The following is a 20,861-nucleotide window of genomic DNA, read 5'->3' on the forward strand; positions in this document are numbered from 1 at the left end:
TGGAATTTTCCCATATTCCTTAGATGCTTACATATTGTTTCACCAGAAACATACAATTTCAGGGCCATTTCACGAGTGTATTGCTTTGGATTAGGCCCAACAAGCGTCTTCAGATCATCAAAATCAATTCCAAAATGTCGGCCCCTGCCATCACAGTCACCTGAACGAAATTAGCTGAACCATCATTGACACTTACGAACGTTCAAAACATTTCCATAAACTTCTTTGCTATACTTTGTGGCTACAGAGGCATTTTTACCCTTCTTGTATTCAAACAGCTTACATGCCGAATGTGTGTCTCGTCGAGTGCCATCACTATAAGGGATTAGAGTATACTAAACTTTACACATTATATAGGCTACACTAACGTGACGTCTAGGCGGTTCGTTTAACTATTATACGTGATGTACGATTTTTGGCGAGTGGCTAATGAAAATGTTCCAAAACGCGACATTAATTTCTTAGCTACCTAATAATACAGTTATGTGTCAAGTATATTCTTGTCTATGTATTACACTTATGTAAGATATTAATTCTTGTCTATATAGTACCAGTCGTGTGACAAGTGAATTTTTGTCTGTGTAGTACCAGTTGTGTAAATAGTGAATTATTGTCTATGTAGTTCCTGTTGTGTAACAAGTGAATTCTTGTCTAGATAATACCAGTTGTATAAAAAAGTATTATTGTTTGTGTAGTACCAGTCGTGTGACAAGTGAATTTTTGTCTGTGTAGTACCAGTTGTGTAAATAGTGAATTATTGTCTATGTAGTTCCTGTTGTGTAACAAGTGAATTCTTGTCTAGATAATACCAGTTGTATAAAAAAAGTATTATTGTTTGTGTAGTACCAGTTCTGTGACAAATAAATGTGTTATTGTCTATGCAGTACCAGTTGTGTTACAAGTAAATTTCTGTCTGTGTAGTACCAGTTGTGTGACAAGTGAATTCCTATCTGTGTAGTACCAGTTGTGTCACAAGCGTATGCTTCTCTGTGTAGTACCAGTTATGTGACAATTGAATTCCTATCTGTGTAGTACCAGTTGTGTCACAAGTGTATGCTTCTCTGTGTAGTGCCAGTTATGTGACAATTGAATTATTGTCTATATATTACCAGTTACATGACAAGTGAATTCTTCTCACTGTAGTAATAGTTGTGTAACAAGTAAATTTCTGTCTATGTAGTAGTAGTTATGTGACAAATGAATTCTTGTCTATTTTGTACAATTATGTAACAAGTGAATTCCTCTTTATGTAGTATCATTTATGTGACAAGTGAATTACTGTCTATGTATTACCAGTTATGTCACAAGTGAATTATTGTCTATTTAGTACCTGTTATGTGACAAGTGAATTTCAGTTTATGTAGTATTAGTTACATAACAAGGTAATTCTTATCTATGTAGAACTAGTTATGTGACAAGTGAATTCCTCTTTATGTAGTATCATTTATGTGACAAGTGAATTACTGTCTATGTATAACCAGTTATGTGACAAGTGAATTATTGTCTATTTAGTACCTGTTATGTGACAAGTGAATTTCAGTTTATGTAGTATTAGTTACATAACAAGCAAATCCTTATCTATGTAGAACTAGTTATGTGACAAGTGAATTATTGTCCATTTAGTACCTGTTATGTGACAAGTGAATTACTGTCTATGTAGTTAAAATTATGGGAAATGTATTTCTATTTATGCAGTATAAGTAATTTGACCTGAGCTTCCTTAATTATGTAGTCTACATCATATAACTAGAGCTTTCGTAGTTTATAGAGCTAGTGATAAAAATTTCGAGTTATAAAGTTTAAGTATTTTTCTTGTTACTAGCAACAGCTAGAACAGTACTACAAGCAGAAATGAAACATATTTGTATTTACAAGTTATATATAGATTAGTAATAACTCCACTATTCATTTAAACATAAAAGATGAATGTAAAAATTGAAACTTTTCTTCTTAAAAATAGTTATATCTTATATTAATTGTAGAAATAAGAAAAATATTAAAAGACTACACAGTTTTATTTACTTTAATATTCTGACGACAGTATTACATATTTCTTAAATTAACCACAACATGAATCTTTACATTAATAGTAAAAAGAAACAAGTTATTTTTAACAATTGCACCCAACCAAATACATAAAAGTATTTGATTCCTTCCACACTGTACAAACGTAATTCACAATAGCAGACAGTCCAACTACTTAACATATGCCTTTCCCGAGAACTTCTGTTTAATACTATATGCATATGAATTTAAATACTACTGCTATTTAAACATGGTGCACATTCACAATATAACAAAAAAGTAATATGCCAGTAATTGAAATTACCCATCTTCTTGCTTCATAATGATATATGACAGTATTTTTCTCATAATATATTAATAAAGAGGGTTAAAGTTGTATGAGAAAGCCAATAATAAAATGAGCTACATGAAAACAAAAGAATTCAGTGGTATTAAAACAACATAGTTTCAGAATATTAAGATGCTATAACTGTCATTTTTAAATATTCAATAACATCAATCAGCACAGGTGAAGAGTGAAGTTTCTATTTTCAGAGTTTCCTGGATGCTCAACAGTCAGCAATAAGGGTAGCCACTTGTGGATTGATCCACGTATTCAGTTGACTTTACCTCATTGTTTCAAACATCCTTAAGTGCTTCATATGAGACTTCATGATCACAAAATAACATATTACCTGATGGAGAGTATGCTATGATACTGTTACACCAAATCATTACTTCAGATAGAGCTCCTGATGATTCTAAGTCAAAACATCACTTCAGGAAAAAAGGCTCCTGGTAATTGGTTATTCAAGTCTGAACTCTAGAATGACCCTTTATTCAAGTCTCACTCCAGAAAGAGGTCCTGGTGATTGGTATCTAAGTCATCACTTTATAAAGATGTCCTGGTGATTGGTTATTCAAGTCTTCATGCCAGAAAGAACTTCTGGTGACTGATGCCATGAATATTGACTCAGAGACAGTACATTTCAGTGTCAAACACAATCAGCAAACTAATCAAAGACATGGGACTCTAATATATAATGAGTGTATAAAATAGAAATGATGTCACCCTGGTTAACAAAGCTACCGTAAATGTGGGATACAGAAATATGGTAATTAACCAGGTGAAGATTTGCACCAAAACAAAAGACAGTTGTGATACAACTCACATAACTGTTTCAAATACTGACTGAGGTGGAAATAAACGAATTTTAGTTTATAAACTGCTCATAAACTTGATTATCAACATTGGTACAAATTGCACCCATAGGCTTTGCATTAGGATACAGTTTGGTCCAGTACCATATATATAAATATATATACAATTGATTAAAAATTAATCATTACTGTTTTCCACACATCACACACATATATTATTTATTGTTATTTGGAATAATTAAATATGGCATTCATAAATTATGCTTGCCATATCCATCTGTCAGAAGTGTTAATAAATTACCATTCTTAAGTGTTTTTTTAAAGACCACCAAATACCAAAGTGTTTTAGTTTATGTGTAGTCATATCTTGTTAAACTAATTACCATGAAAAACACCTAACATCAAAATTTGTCTATTTCTATAATAATTACACTTTACAAACACGACTTTCTATGTAACATTACAAGTGACTTAAGTTTTTGTTTAATCGTGTTTTGCTGGAAAGTGTTTTGTTTACATTCAATAAACATGGATCATTATCATGGTTAGTAGTCCATACCTATGATTCTGAACTGCCAATCTATGAATCTATGATGGTTCACAAAGGGATTTCAGCCAGCCCTCAAAATGGTTTAAAAAAAAAGTGTTTAAAAATGTAACTACTGAAGTATATTATTGTACAATGCAATATAAAAGTACTTTACAGAGTTAAGTGGTGAATGAAGTTTTGAGACTAGAACTTACTGGTCCTCAGTTGGAAGAAGGTTGGGAACCATTAGCCTATACAATCACATAAGTCCAGTTATTAATTACTCTCGCCCTTTTGAGGGTATTGCAATTGGGTCTGTGTGTGTCCGTGTTTCTGTGCAAGTATCTTGAAAACTAATAGACTGATGTACACGAAAATTTTAAACAAGATGGGAAATCAGTATGAGACAGCTCTCCCCAAATTTGGTCTGGATCCAAATTTGAATTCTGGATCACTTTGAAGCATTTTTTATAATGAAGAGGTAGGCCATTTTCACAGTTTTCAGTTAGTGACTTGGTAAAGTGTAATCAGATTTTTACCAAATTTCATGGACACGTTAAGGTTGAGACTCCTTTTCACACAACAAAACACAATCCGGACTGTTTATCATTCTGGATCTGAGAAGGATTTTCTGAGTTTTCAAGGGCAAAAATTCTACATTATCCAATATAAACACATGCAATCTCGAAAAGGAGTGGCAGGGCAAGAGCATGCAACCTCTCTGATTGCTCTTGTTTATTATTATTACTATAAGACCAATTATCTTATACCTACATTTTGACTGCCTTTCTGCTGCAGTCTAAAGGGGAGATGTGCTGTCCACTCAACTGGACTCTCATCTCTGCTGATCCCAGCTCCTGCATCCATACACAGTTATTCTTCCCAGGACTCCCCTGAAGATGGTAACAGATTAGAAGCCAAAGCTTATAGTACAAGTTTAATTGTAAATAATATCTAATAGTAATGTAAAAGAATTACTACTAGTTAATCACTAATCAGACTGAGTTGACAGTACAGACTACTAACCATGGCAATGACAGATATCACCACAACCTTACTTAATGAACAGCTGCTTTAATAGAATAATATTTCTGATGTGACATCATAAGCTTCTTGTAAGTGTTTAGGTCTTGAACAGAATTTTTAAATGCAGGATTGCTATTGTAGAGATAGGGGCTAAATATTAGCTCCATTCTACAACTCAAATGGGTAAAAACCTATGCCCTTAGCATATCTTATGTATTTTTTTGAAAGGTTTGGAAAACTTCACAGACTTCTGTAGTTTGAAGTTTAAATGTTTATTTTTCACATAGAAACTGTAATTTCTTTTTCTTTCTATAAATAAGTTATTCTGATATTTTGTACAAAAATAATATTGATTAATGCAAGCACTTTTCTGTTAAAGGGTCAATATTCTGCAAAGTTGGGCAATGAATTCTTTTACATGTGTATTGTTCTTAACATATGTTTAAGTATTACACATTAATGGGTTAGACAGTCACATTCCACCTCACTATTTAGTATTTTATATTCTGGTTTTAAAAATAAAGACATCTTACATGCTTTTGTAATTCATTATACTATTTTTTTTATGTTTTCAAAATTACAACTTTTTTTGTACTCTCTAAACTTTGGAAATTTTTAGCATCAACTTCAGTGGACAGGCCTAGTTTAAGACATATCTCAGACTGATTTAAACTTTTCTTTAAATGTTGCACAGTGCTCCAAATGTCCCTTTTTGAATGTTATGAGCACAGCTTGGAATCTGGTTGATTAACTGTACTGTATCTTTATTTCTACACTGGTGTTTCTTGTCAAGACATATTTTTAAATAATGTGAACTAAAAACAATTAATTTATTGTGGTGAAGTAAAGAGAATACAACAAAGATATTTTTGAGAACATTCTGTATGTAGACAAATTGTAATTATGAGGAAAATACTAACAACTTTCAAGCAAATACATGTTTAATTACAGTGATTTTAATAATTAAAACATATCCCACTTAAAGCTAACTAACTTAATTAAAGTCTTTACTCAAAACTGACATTGCAACAAGTAAATAACTTACCACCTGACTTAACTAGTCAGCAGACTTAACATGGAAAAAATAGAAGCTTATTAAATATAAAACATATTTGGTGTTAGTTCTTTTCAAAAACTGCATGAACTTACAAATTTATATGACTTCTACATGCTGCTGCCTAGACATTTTCTTTTTAATTTTGAACAAACATACTAATCAAATGTGAGTTGACAATAGATTTCATGTAAGAACACAAGTTTCCTTCTTTTGTTCCTTAACAAGTGGAAATGACAAAGTCCAAACAGAATATAAACCAACAACAGGTTTCTTGTAAGCACATTCTGTTTTCTTTTTCTCACTCAGACATGTAGAAATGATCAAGTTTGAACAGAATATAGTTGACAACAGGTTCCTTGCGAGCATATTCTATTTCCTTTTTTTCTTTCCTGGACATGTGTAAATGACCAAGTCTGAACAGAATACAAGTTAACAATGAATTCCTTGTAAGCACATTCTATTTCTTTCTTTCATACTCAGACATGTGAAAATGACCAAGTCTGAACAGAATACAAGTTTAGAACAGATTCCTTGTAAGCATATTCTATTTCCTTTTTTTCTTACTTGGACATGTGAACACAACCAAGTCTGAACAAAATATGAGGTGACAACAGATTCCTTTGAACAAAACCCAAACTGACAACACAGATTCCTTAAAAGCACATTTTGTTTCCTTTTTTTTACTCATACCTATAAGCAAAATAAAGTCTAAACATCTACTCAATTTTGGTCGTATCAAAAGAAAACACGGACTACATGTAGTTATATCTATATATGGAAAATGAATTGTCAATAACCCATGATGTGTTTCAAATAAGTTGGAAGAAACAGTGAATCTCCCTCAGTAACACAAATGTTGTCCACACTAACAATTCTTTCCAGTTAAGTTTCAAGTTAGACAAACAGCTACTGAGAACCACACTTTCTCTGAGATTTTACTTTAACTCAGTCAAATACTAGTTAAACAAATGAAAAAAAAAATTGATTTCCAATTTTAAAAATTGATATCTTGATTTCAACAATGTTGGCATTCTATATTACCTGCCACAAAAAAAAGGAGGAACAATACAAATTAATGTCTTATGTTTCTCTGGAAGCTTTAGTTTGTAAACACTTAACCAAATACTCAAATCATTCTGATTATATATTCATTCTGGTGTGTGTATATCCATAATATCAAGGCTTGCCGGTTTCATCGTAAACAGGTATCCTCTAAAAGATAGTGATAATGAATTAATACTAAAACATCAGTTAAGAAGCACTACAGTCATGAACAAAAAGTGTGGATTCTTTCTTTCACGTCAAATAAAGCCGGTGAAAATCATTCGCACCAAAAGCTCCATTACACTTGGGACACTTCCGCTGTCTGGTTTCATACCGTGTCTTCAGACAATCAAAACAGAATACATGGAAACACTTACTTAAGACAGCATCCTTTTTCTTAACTTTACATGAAGGACAAGTCAGATTTTCCTGAAAAAATATTACATTTTCTTACTACTTCACTTTTACAAAACTTACTGTAACTAACCTAATTAATAAATATTTTACCTCATATAGCTTCTTAAATTCAATAATTTGTAGTTTGTGAAAATATGCTAATACAAATTTGATTTAAAACAGAAAAATTCTGAATTAGAAATATAATTTTTTTTTTCAATATTTTATTCAAAGAAGATAATTTATTCAAATAAATAATAATTTCATGGAAGTTCAAGTTATATTTAAACTTTATAAAGTGCAGTAGCTTTTTCTAAAAATACAACATAATAAAGTATATCAAGAATATTGAGGAAAACCCCAATATGCAAATAGTACTGCTATTCTTTTTAAAAAAGCACAGTGGCCAAGAAGTTACTTGTCAATGATGAAAAAGTAAAAATATTTTTAATCAACCTGAGAATTGTATGTTAAACACTAAACATTAAGGTTGCCAGATTTGGTTGTGAGTTTCGTTTCCTCACCTGATGAAGAGTTCATAAATACATAATATGAAGTTTGGCTAAAATAATATTTTCCATTATCAACAAACAATGAAACCTAAAGACAGCATAATAATTGTTTCTAGTTTCTAAAACATGTTGCTAAGTAACACAAGTCAATATCTATCTACCTTTACAAGTAATAAACTAACAAAGCAATTGTAGTCCGGCTTCTAACATATGTTGCTATGAGATACAATTCACGATCTATCTAACCTCATAAGCAGGAAACTAACATAACAATTGTGGTCTGGCTTCTGACATATGCTGGTAAGTAACACAAGTCAATACCTATTCAACCTTACAAGCAGTAAACTAATATAGCATCTATAGTCTGGCTTCTAACATATGTTGCTATGTAACACAAGTCAGGATCTATCTAACCTCATAAGCAGGATACTAACATAACAATTGTAGTCTAGTTTTTAATATATGTTGCTAAGTAACACAAGTTGAGATCTATCTGACCTTAAAAGCAGTAAAATAACATAGCAACTGTAGTCTGGCTTCTAACACAAGCTGTTATGTAACAAATCAAAACCTATCTGATCTTACAAATAGTATACTAGCATAGCAACTGTAATCCAGTTTTTATTAAATGCTGATAAAGTAACACAAGTCAATATCTATTTAAACTTCTAAGCAGTATACTGGCATAGAAATTGTGGCTAAGCTTTTAACACATAAGCAACAATGTAACTCACACCATAAACAGTGCATTGGCACAGAAAATGTGGTCTGGCCAGTAACAACTTTTGATGAGCAAAAAGTCTTGATACATCTGGCATTACAATCAGTGTAGTAGCATAGAAATTGTGGTTTGGCAACTAGCATTCAATAAACAACAAGTCACAATGCATCTGACATTGCAACCAATGTATTGGCACAGAAAATATGGTCTAGCAATTAATACCTTTTGATAAGTATAAAAGTCATGATGCATCTAACATTACAAACAGTGTACTGGCACAGAAAATGTGGTCTGGCCACTAAAAACACACACATACTGATATGTAATACAGGTCATGCTGCATCTGACATCATTAACAGTATTTTGGACACAGTAAATGTGATCTGGCCTCTAGCACATTCTTATAAACAATAGAAACCATGATGCATCCCACAGTTTAGTATATTAGCATAGCCAAAGCAACTTGGCCTGTAATACTAAGTAACACAAATCTTGATATAATAAATTATATAACATTTGACTGAGCTTTTTAGTTTGCTTTAAATTGCAAGATGCCTTGTGCTTTTATACATCTATCAACTGATACGTAGAAGTGATGACAATTAAACTATAATACAAATAACTTTAGAAATATTATACAAAGTTTATAATTTAGTATCATATTACCAATAAGACATCCTTTGGCATAAGCTTTTAAGTACCAAATTGAAGCTGGAAGATATACAAGTTGTACAAAATGGCAACATGAGAGGTTTAATGAGGTAGTTTTTATTTCATTGAAAATATAAACAATATACCTCCTAACTGATTCAAATCCACCAAATTGTGTAAATAAGTAAAAATAACTTCTAGACTCTAGAGTATAAATAATTTTAAAAGAAAAAGAAAAAAATCTTACTTTATACTCTCTAATTTCTTCCATTAAAACTTCATCAGCTGTTGTAGCCAGTTCAAACTTTTTAGCTCTTTCAACCTTCCTTCTTAGACTAATAATTTCCTCCTATTTGTAACAAAAACATCTGAATAAAAACTAAACATTTGACAAAAACCTAAATAAATTTTTGTTCATTACACACATTAATACATTTAAATAGTTTTTTTTTCAGTCACAGCTAGTTTAACTTGCAATATCTCAACAGCTATACAAGTTTTAATATTAACTCGCATGAACAAGTATTAGTCTAATATAATGGCTGAAAAAACTCCAGTAGCTCACAAACTACTGGTTCTCTTAAAATGAGTTTCTTTGTTTCAGAACTTCATTCAAAGCTACAAAGGGCTATCTGTGCTAGCCATACTTTATTTTGAACTAACTGACTAAAGATAAGAGCACCCACTACCAATTAGTGTCTTATCAAACTGTAAAATTTGACCATCACTCTTATAGTAAAACCATGGTCCCAAAGTGCAGAGCACTCTTTTAACTCTATCACACCAGGATGGTGCATCTCACCTTGAGGACAAAATTGCATCACTGAATTAAAAAATCATAGAAATTAAACTTGTAGTCATTCTTCAACAAATTAAAAAAACAAAAAACTTCAGTGTTGAAAGTCATTTAATTTTATACATAATTAAAAATTCTGATTTTAGGTTGATTGATGTGCATTCCAAACAAAACTGTTAGTGCTTATGAATTTCCTAAATTTTCTCTAAGCATAATAAAACACAAGGAGCTCCTAAGAGAAAAGCTGTAATACATTATACCAAAATAGCTCTATTTCAAACTTCTTACTTGAATACAAGTGTAGTTTTATTGAATTTTAGCCAAATGCTGTTTTATAAATTTTGGATATCATGGTGTGATGTAATTGCCAATATCTCAGCTTCAAGAACTCATAGGCTAGTGATCTAAACTGAAAGCTTTTTGTCTGTTCTTCTCACCTGATATGGCTTATAGTTCAGAAGGGATCTGTATCGAAATTAAGACAAAATGATAAAAGTATAGCTTGCTGATATGTTGATAGAATTAAACCTTGCTTTATTACACTTTATTTGAATTATGATATTGCAGTATGAAAGGAAATGTTTTACCAGAACAAGAAATAGGTAGGCTTAGTTAACTCTCACTACATGCTCAGTCCCAGGGACTAGCCTTGTAACCATTTTGTGCTTGTTATAGTTTTCATGCTATAACTTTTAATCCAGTATGTGTATCTATATGAAATTTTGCAGATTATCAGTAAACATCAGATTTTTTTTATCAAGTTTTAAGACTTTTTAAGTAAAGTTTTTCTCATGCATTTTTTCTTTTCAAATGTTGACTATCCAACATGCAAAGTAATTTTTGATTTTAAGATTAAAAATACTTTGATGAATCAGAAAATTGTCAAATTTCACATGCAAAATCTTTATAACCCCCCAGATAATTATCAAACGTTTGTTTAGAAAAAACTTTATATGTTATTAGGTATCTTCATTATTGTATCTCTGTATAGGTTTGGTCAATTTGACCAAACTCATAACCACCATAAAATATTAGGAAATAGGTATTTTTTCGTTCTAGAATAACTACAAATTATATATAGCTTAAATCTCATAACATTATACATCTATATATATATTTATTTTATTGACCTTTCAGCTGTGCCTGACCAACATTACAGAAGTTGCAATGACATGGCGCACGAGAATATAAAAGTGACCTGTCTTAGCTGTGTTCTAGTGGACAAGTATTTTGTAAAATACAGTCACATTTCAGTTATAATACATCATATATGTATGTACATTATTACTATTTACAAATAAGTTCTTAAATTTCAGTTATTTTTCTTAAAACATAGATCAGTAAATAAAGAAAAATAGAAAACAATTATCTCTTCTAGTTACGAACTTTGTACCTGACTGCTGCTTGCCCTAAGTTGTTAAGCCTTTCAAGTTTTGCATGTAGAAAATGTAAGAAAAATAACTTTTTTTTTGGTTTTATATCTGCATTTTGAAATAACAAAATATCATAAATTACTATATGAATACCACAGAATTCCACTATACTTTATCAAGCTTAGTAACAAAGCTGTATTTGGGTCTAAAAAAATATGTTTTTTTTGAGCTCACTAATGTCTTACCTTACTACTTGGAAACTAGCACTGGATCTTATCGAGTTTCCTTTCACAGACAAAACTGCTGTGTTAGACTGTGTTTAGGTTAGGCTTTATGGACCCAAGAAACTACTTGAATGGACAAACAAAATCACCAAAAAGAAATATAAAAAATATGTATTCCAATTAATAAAAAATGGTTTTAAAATTTATTACATATACATTAACCTGAATAACAATTAAAAAAAGTTGGCTTGTTTATAGTTTTGACATGGTAAAAAAAAATAAAAAAGTTATTTTTATTGTACACCAGTGATTGTAAACACAGGTCATCTGTAGCTAAATTACAATGCTGTTTTTTCACACAGAAAGAACCCTCTTTGAAAACAATAAACTACTTCAGATATGTCTTAGACTGGATGATTGTTAACATTTTCTTAATTAGAAAATGTATTTCCAATAACACTTACCTCCTCTCACACTACAGCTATTACTTGACTGCCAGGGTTTCTTCCTTTGCCCATCTAACCATTGTTCTGATTTTGTCTTGCTTGCTCCAGTCTTTTATACCCCACTTAATTGCCCTTGACGAAATTCATCTCACAACATTGTCCACCTACATCAAAGCACCCTCTATCCTGGTACTGTATATATGCACCTCATTCAGATAATGCTATCACTTTTTGAGACTGACTCCATCTGCAGTCTCTAACACCAGCTCTTAACTCTATCACCCCAGGTACCCTTTACTACACATAACACAAGGTTTTAGTGTCTTACATTCAAAATTACATTCAGAATTAAGAGGAAACAATGGTCCTTCTTCCATGAACAATGTACTGAACCAATATTGATCAAAAAGGAGAGCCACCCTCAGCCCAACCGGATAGTCAAGCATCAAATCTGAACCAGTATTACAAGTAAAATCCTGCATAGGCTGGTCCCTCTCCTACCAATATCTGGGAAAAAACATCTAGGGACCAGGGTAGGAAGGCCCCCAACTTTGTTGTCTTTTCAAGAGTGGAGGAAATCCACTCTAACACTCTGGAGGAAAAGCCTCTATCCACTACCCCAGCGACTGGAAAACGGGTCTGGTAAGGACTCCCTAGCTCCACTGGTAGAATCTGGGAGCAATATGCATTGGGGAGGAACAGTGCTATAGGTGAATCAAGTCACCTAAATGTTTAAGAGCAAACCAACACCGATTTATTCAATCCGATGATCGGCAGGAACAGGCAGAATTCCCTTATGCTTTACTCATGATAGTACATGAGTGGCAGTCCAGTGAAGTACAGTAATACCACCCAGTCAGCCTCTGGGTAGTCTTATGGAACACCTCATTTCTACAGAGCCTGTTGCAATCTAGATAAAGTATATTGAGTTAGTGGTTGCTAGAATGGAATTGGTTTGATAAAGTACACCTGCCTGAGCAACATTCTCCACAGAGTGGAATCAAGTGAAAAAGAGGTAAGGGGGCCCTGTAAAGTAAAGAAGAGACAAGGGGAGCAATGAAAATACACACCTCTCCTATAACCTAACTGATGTGGTCAAGATAGCCACAGGGGTAATCGAAAACCCTCAGAGGAAGATACCACCAGATCATGAAACTAATGTGAGATAAAAGTATTGGGAGAGGTCCACATACCAGCCTGCATAATGTCCTCCGGCAGGCAGTTCAACTGGGAAGCTAAGGACATAGAAATGTGACGAATCTGATGAGACGTTACTCGCAGAAGTCTCCTCGCCTTCAAAGAAAACCCAGAATAAGCAATATGGATCAATTTTCGAACCCACCTCATCAAGGTAACTGGGAATAAATCACGACAAACTGAAATATCCCAATGAATAAAAAGTCGTTGTCTATCATCTCTAAAGGTGTTAGTGCAAGCCACACAACACTTCAGGGCTCTAACTGGACATAATAAGTGATCAGGGTCTAAGCGGTCATAGAGGTGAAAAATAGTGGTCAGATAAATTGATGAGAAGGATTTATCCCCTTCCCTGGCTGCCAGTGCCTTAGGTAGGAAGGACCTGTCTGGGTATAGAAGGATATAGATAGAATGATAAAAAGCCCTGTGCATATGCAGCCCAAACAACTCTGACCTGCAATAACCACAGGCCACCAGCAATCAAAAATAAATTTTAAAGGAAAGATGATACATGGTACATGAGGCTAAGAGCTCAAATGGATGTCGAGACAGAGTATGTAATTCCACCTCAATATCCCAGTTAAGTAATTGAAAACGTCTTTTGGGATAAAGAACCCGAAACGACTTGAGAAAGCCGGAGAGCACTGGGGACTCAAATGATTTCCATCTTTTCGAGTATCTAAAGATAGTCAATAAAGCCGAAGAAGCAGAAACCATGGTTGAGCCAGCCAATCCGGTGCTACCAACAGCACACGACTAGAGATTGACCAAACCATAGCCAGAACTCTGGGTAACAGATGAACCAATGCTCGAGGGTGAGGTATCGAGAACCAAAGTACCTATAGCTGAGTGTTCCAATGAGTGGCAAATGCATTAATCATTGGTTTCCAAACTGAAAGCAAATTCAATGGAAAACATCACAATGTAATATCCATTCAGTTGGAAGAATCCGGTTGAGACAATTGATCTGAATAGCAAGAAGTTCTAAAATACTGATGTGGAAGTAAGTTTCGTTGTCCATCCATAGGCCCTGGAATTCATGACCATTGATATACACACCCCATCCCTGAAGTGAGGCACTTGTGAAGAGATGGATTTCAGGCTGAGGTGGCGGTAGAGGAAAACCTATCATAGTATTGTTCTGAACTAACCACCACTCAAGGTCTAAGATGTTGATCCTGAATAAGGAGACTGGGTGATGCAGTGGATCGTTGTTTATGATTCACTGGTCACGCAATGACCACTGAAGGAATCTCTTGGGCTCTTCCCAAAGGAATGAAGTTTTCTAGTGATGCCACATCCCCAAAAGAGATAGACCCACCCATGCAGTGGAAGGAGACGTGAGGAACAATCTGACTGCCTGTTCCAGAGCATGGAGTGAGATGGGAGTCAACTGAAATACGTGTTGAGATAGACTCTCAGATAGGGGATATATTGAGTTTGAATGAGAATAGATTTCTCGGCTCTGATAATAAAGCCTGCCTTGGTGGCTTCTGAAAGGAGAATTTGGGTGTGATATTCCATCAACTGACGAGACAGTGCTAGGAGTAACCAGTCATCCATATAATGGTGTGTGCACAGGTCTAGAGAATGGAGGTGATGAGAAAAAGCTTGTACTATTCTGCAGAATACATATGTTGCCAATGCTAGTCTGAAGGGCATAGCCTTGAATTGCAGTACCTGACTCTTGTGCACAAAATTTACATAACAGTGGGATGATTCCACTATGGGAATGTGTAGATAGGCGTCAGCAATAATGAACTTGATCATCCACAGTCCTGGTGAAAAATGCCAAACGTAGAGTAAGGAATGACTCCATTGTGACCTTGGGTTAAGCTGAGAAAGATCAATGACCAGATGCCAATCTCCTGTCTACTTGGGCACAAAAAACCCCAGAAGAACTGAACTGACCCTTTCTACTGCTCCCTTAACCAACAAATCTCTGATAGCCATGGAATAAAGGTCCAAAATCCGAGGATCTGTTGGAGGCAGAAAAACTACAGGTTGGAGGGGATAATGGTTGTAGAGATGTGAACTGAATGACCAACCCTGATGCAAGAACTTGTAGCAACCATGGATCTGTGGTAAAGGAATTACATATGTCCAAATATTATCGTAGTTGAGCCCCAACAAACCTTATTGGCATAGTGTAGTCACCATTGATACTGGCAGAATTCTGTCCAAGCAGAGGAGCCTCTTTGGTATGGATGAGCAGAATCTACTCTGGGTACCAATGGATTGAGGTGCTGATGTTGGAGGTCAGGACACTTGAATAGGAGTAGAGCCATGACTCTCTGTAGGAGCCAAGGAAAGTCGAGAGGTCAACAATGACAAAGATGAATGCAGGTGGGTGACATCTATCCATGATCCCAAAGACTCTGGAACACCCGCAAAAATTAAGGGTCAAAAAAAGGTGGCCAAACATAACTCACAGAGGGTGGCAGCAGGTAGAAGAACATCCTCCAATAATGCATCTACACCCAACAAGTTTCAAGAACATACCAGCCAATAAACTAAAGAAAGAGCAAAAGCTGACAATCATTCCAAGGTAGATGCCAACCATGGTTCCAACTCATCATCAAATTGATGTGGTGTTTGCTGAGAGGCTTCCCACAGAATTTGGAGGAATGATAAATATCTCAGAAACATAGTGAGGGTCAGATGAATCCTAGAAAATTGTGATCTGTTCAAGTTGATCACAGACTCCATTCTTGAACCCCACATTTCCAAATGTGGGTCTAGTCTTTGAGAGTCTAAATACACTTCCCCTGGCTGTGGAAAGCCAAACCATATTGTTCCAACAAACACGGCAGACAAGGCATAGCTATACCTTCATGTAACTAAGAGGTAAACCTCCCTGCACGAACCACAACATCAGGTGATGGAGGAAGAACTAGGTCTTCACCCTCAGACCTTTCCACCATCAATGAAGGCACAGACCCAAAGGCAACTGGAGAAAAACCCAAAACATAACACACCTGATTGACCAACTAAAGAAAGGGAACTGGAGGTGGCTAATCCAAATTGGCCTCATGAGAAGCCGAGTTATTAAAGGAATGTACCAGAAAAAACAAATCTAAATTCTCTCCAGAACGTTCAGGAAAATTTGCAAATGTAGACTCAGTCTCCCAGAGAAACACCACCAGACTGAATATATGTCTCCATTTCACTACGAATCAAATCACAGACAGCCTCAATTGAAAGTACCCCCCTGTTTGAGTGACGTTAGATATCAGAGGTGGAGTAGGGGAAGTCTGAATGCCTCCACGCTTAAAAGAGTATTACAGGAATTTATGCCATATATCAGGATGTCAAAATAAAAAAAAAAATTTTTTTAATGAATATTGCTTCAAGTGTCTCTACCAGTTACAGTACAGAGAAATCTGTTCCTGAATGCTTTGTCAAGATAAAGTGATAACATTATCCGAATGAGGTGTTTATATTCAACACCAGGATAGAGAGCAATTGAGTGGAGTATAAAAGACTGGAGCAAACAAGAAAAAATCAGACCAATACTTAGATGGGCAAAGGAAGAAACCCTGGCAGTCAAGTAATAGTTGTAGTGTGAGGGGAATTAAGTATGTTTTGGAAATATAGTCCTACAGAAAGATTACCTGTAACCTTCTAGTTTTAAATGCTTCCTGCTGAACTGCACTTGTTTTCTCTGCCACTGTAGTTTGAGCTTCTTTTAACTGTCCATGATACTTCTCTAAGTGGAGCTTCAAGTCTGCAGCTGACTGGGCACTTTCTATAGCTTTTCTTTTGTGCATCTCCATCGCTTGCTGACGTAAGCTAAAGAGAAGAATATTTGAAGATAAGAAGGATTGCTTGGCTTTCAAATGAAGACAAAGTGCCATTATGAAAGATAATTACCATAACTGTACACATAGGTCAAGTGTATCTTTCTCTCTTCACCACAGAAACTTAAAAAATGTCTGTACTTGGTCAGTTTGATTATACTACCAGTTAGTCAGTTTTATTAACAAAAAATATTTCACAAATCAAAACACTGTCAACAAAAAACCCATCAGTCTTAAGCAAGATAGGGAATGGAATGAAGTTTCTTAATCCATAGTTATTATTTAATAACTTTATACACAAAAACAAGGAACTGCATGTACACACTTATAACGGTGTGAAGAAACCATAATTAGTTTATGAATTACATGTCTTAATAGAAAATTTGAGGTATGCTAAAAGACAGTATATTTAAGAATAAACAAATTTAATGTAAAAGTAAATAAACTGTTAACAAAAATTACAAAATATCAAGCACTCAGAGATTTCAAAAAACATTCCATAGTAGAGCAAAATAACAAAACAAAAAATAAACCCAATATTTTAGAATCCCTATCACATTATAAAAAATATTAAAGAATACATTTTTTTTAAAGTAAACAACAATTTCAAATTATATTTTTTAAATTTCCTAAGTCTAAAATTATTATCAGTTTTGAAAATGTACAGAGCTTAATATATTGATGAAACTACATTTTGATAAGACAACTAATATGAATCCAGAAAATAATTTACTTAAACCCGAAGTTTCAGTGTATGCCTTTTTTGGGAGATCACAGTACCACAGAGAACATACACTCACAGATGTTTAAATGATAGTAACAGAGATAAATATGAGTACACTAGTTGAATAATATGAAACAAGAGCAATCCAGAGAGATTGTATACCCTTGCCCTGCAGCACCTTTTCAAGATTGCATGCGTTTATCTTGGATAACGTCACAGGCAAACCCAGATCATTTTCTGTAGTGCAATGAGGAGCCTCAACCTTAATGTGCCCATGAAATGTGGTGCATATCCAAACATACTTTAAAGGAGTTATTAACCCAAAACTGCAAAAATGTCTTATCTGCCCATGATAAAAAATGCCTCAAAGTAATCCAGAATCTGGATCTGGACCAAATTTGGGGATGGATGTCCTATACTGACTTCCCATCTTCTGTAGAAAAATATAGATGCTTTTTATTAAGCCTTAAGGTTTGTAAAGCAATGTTTTCTCATGCTTTTTTTTCTTTTTGCATGCTGCCTATCCAACATGCAATATAATTTTCCTTTTAAGATTAAAAATATTTTTATCCATCAGAAGATTTTCAAATTTCACATGTGAAATCTTCATTGTATCTAGATAGTTATCAAATGTTTCTTAAGAAATGTTTCTTTCTACTTGGGATAAACGAATGTAGTTTCATGTTACAATTTGAAATCATTATAGCAATAAAAGAGGGTAATTTAAGTTTCTTTCTAATTTTTTTTTTGGTTACGAGGTTGGTCGAATTGAACGATCACATTTTGAGATAGGGTAGAAAAACCGTTTGAAATGCATTTAGGAGGTTTAAGGGATTACACAAAGGAAATTTGAGATTTTTGAGATGAGGAAAAGTATTTTTAATTTTAACATGAAAATTACTTTTCATACGGACTATTTATTCAAAACAAATACTCAATATATTCATTCTGCTAAAAAATATTAATTTTTTGTCTGTGAAAGACTTATAATATTAACTGAAAGACTGCCAAATTTTGTGGTCAGTCAAATTGACTGAGCCCATGTTGAAAGAATAAATACAGCCTAGAAAGCCACTAGGGGGACATTCTGAGCTTTCGACTGGCTTTTCACATGTCATAACTTGAATAATTTATAATACTAAAATTTGAATTATAATCTCCAGTTTGATTCCAAACTTATTGACATAAATTCATGAAATAGTAGTTCAATAAAATTTTGAATGTGAGTGAACAAAAGCAATGACATGGCCTTTGACCCATGACCCATCTGGAATGGGATGAATAAAAAAATTATCTAAGAAAAACAAAAATGCACAAATTTAACTTTAAAGTCTAAACATTTCTGACTGCTTTTAACTTTTGAATTAATTATGCTTTATTAGCCATCATTTCAAGATATGCTTAGACAAAAAGAAACAATTTTTTATTAACCAACCGAATGACAATGTTACAATTTTAGCTAAATTGAATTCTCTTTTTACTGTTGATTAATGTAAAAATACAACAAAATTACAAACTGAGTTTCTTTCTATTGATGATATATTCAACTGATCTCAACTTTAAAAGATATACTTTAAACGGTAAAAGATGGCAAAGCACTAGAAGCTAGTAGGTCTAAAATTTGTGGAAACTGCAAATGTTTTCTTTTTAGATTATTTTTAATAAGTCTGTTATATAATCAGAATCAGAAGTAAAGCAGAAATAACATTTCAAAACTGTTTCTTGTCTCCCACAAGTCACTACCTGAGAGATCTTTTGTTCATTCAGAACTTGTCATTTGAGTTGGATGATGAGAGATTAAAATATTTTCTGAAACACTATATATATATGCAGTATGATACTTAAAAATTTATGATTGAAATGCCAAAAGCCAGTGTCACATTACAAACCAATAGGCCTAAAATTTATGATTAAGATAACATAAAGTGCACATTCTTTTTTTCAACATTCCTGAATTATTTTTCTACTGTTTATAAAGAGTAATAACATTAAGAATGCAACTACCCAGTTCCCTTCTATTGTTGATCAATTCAACTGACTGGAGTCTTTTTTCTATTGTTGATAAATAGTAATAATGTTACAAATGAAACTGCCCATTTCCCTTCTATTTTTGAACAATTCAACTGACCTGAGTTCTTTTTCTATTGTTGATAAATTGTTCTGCAACAGTCTCTCCTTTTCTTCCAACTTTCTCACAACCTGGTTCTGTGCTTCCACCTGACTCAAAAGTGACGTGACCTGCTCATCCATCATAGCTTTTTCTTCCCTCAGTAGTTTGTGGATTTGGTTAGACTTTATTCTCTGACAAAAATAAAAAGAAGCATGTATTAAATTCTACCCGACACTTTGTTGTAGTTTACAAAAACCATTTTAGAATTGTCCTTTATATCTTTAAATCATATTTATTTTGACATACATATCAGTTACTTTACATACATTTATTGCTTGCTACAAAATTTTCTATTTTAGTATCACATAAAAAGAGTAGTTTACTATTGTATAGAACAATGCAAGTTATTTTCTATAAATACGTGTATGGTTTACAACGAATTTCAACTAAACAAACAAATGTATATTAAAATGACCAAAAATAAGATTTTTTTGGTTGCAAGTTATTTAATTGAGTCTATATTAAAATGAATTAAAATTCTAGATGTTAATATGAAAGGAAATATTTTCAAACATTAATTTCCGAAACAACCTAATACTCAAAGAATTAAGAACCCAGAAATAAAGCAATCAATCACACATGATGAACTTGATGGATTTTACTTTTGGGGGTAAGTTTTCTAGTTAACCCTATCTCTATGGATCTCCCTATGGTCATGGGTCAAAGGCCATGTCATTGCATTTGTAAACTCACATTCGAAATTTTATTGAACTACTATTTTATGTATGTCAATAAGTTTGTTATCAAATTGTAGATTTTAATTCAACTTTTAGTATCATCCATTAGTTAATTTCTTAATTGAAAAGTAAATATTTTTTTAAAAAATCACGTTCTATGTTGAATGCAGCATTAGTTCAAATTAGATGTTTGTGATGTCCAAAGACAAAGTCTATAGTTTCTTATAAATTAGGAACTCAATTTACTGATATTGAAAAGCTAGAATCTAAAATAAGAACCTCCTATCTCTTCTATTTGCTGAGATATCGCTACATTTACTAAAACAAACAGAGTGCCCTGCCTACCTCTTTCT

General features: G+C 33.4%; 2 protein-coding genes across 5 annotated transcripts in view; both read right to left on the bottom strand.

The window, feature by feature from the left end:
- LOC106478697 (carbohydrate-responsive element-binding protein-like) overlaps positions 1–5,539 on the bottom strand; it is a 123,819-nt gene extending 118,280 nt beyond the window's left edge. Inside the window, exon 1 of the mRNA XM_022382353.1 lies at positions 4,469–5,539. Coding sequence (XP_022238061.1) covers positions 4,469–4,557 — 89 coding nt within the window. The 5' untranslated portion in view covers positions 4,558–5,539. The remainder of the gene's footprint in view (positions 1–4,468) is intronic.
- The window catches only part of LOC106478704 (E3 ubiquitin-protein ligase Bre1-like), a 60,721-nt gene continuing 41,873 nt past the window's right edge, over positions 2,014–20,861 (bottom strand). For 2 of the 4 annotated variants that reach the window (XM_022382355.1, XM_022382357.1), the window contains 4 exons: positions 19,790–19,962; positions 16,752–16,929; positions 9,349–9,450; positions 7,074–7,250 (listed from right to left, as the gene is read on the bottom strand). In XM_022382355.1, coding sequence (XP_022238063.1) covers positions 7,074–7,250; positions 9,349–9,450; positions 16,752–16,929; positions 19,790–19,962 — 630 coding nt within the window. Of the gene's footprint in view, positions 4,588–5,643; positions 7,251–9,348; positions 9,451–16,751; positions 16,930–19,789; positions 19,963–20,861 lie in introns of those variants that run through there. The other 2 variants (XM_022382356.1, XM_013939266.2) reach the window with 2 other exon arrangements.

The sequence above is a fragment of the Limulus polyphemus genome, unplaced genomic scaffold (genome assembly GCF_000517525.1).
Source record: "Limulus polyphemus unplaced genomic scaffold, Limulus_polyphemus-2.1.2 Scaffold242, whole genome shotgun sequence".
In the NCBI taxonomy this organism is placed as follows: domain Eukaryota; kingdom Metazoa; phylum Arthropoda; class Merostomata; order Xiphosura; family Limulidae; genus Limulus; species Limulus polyphemus.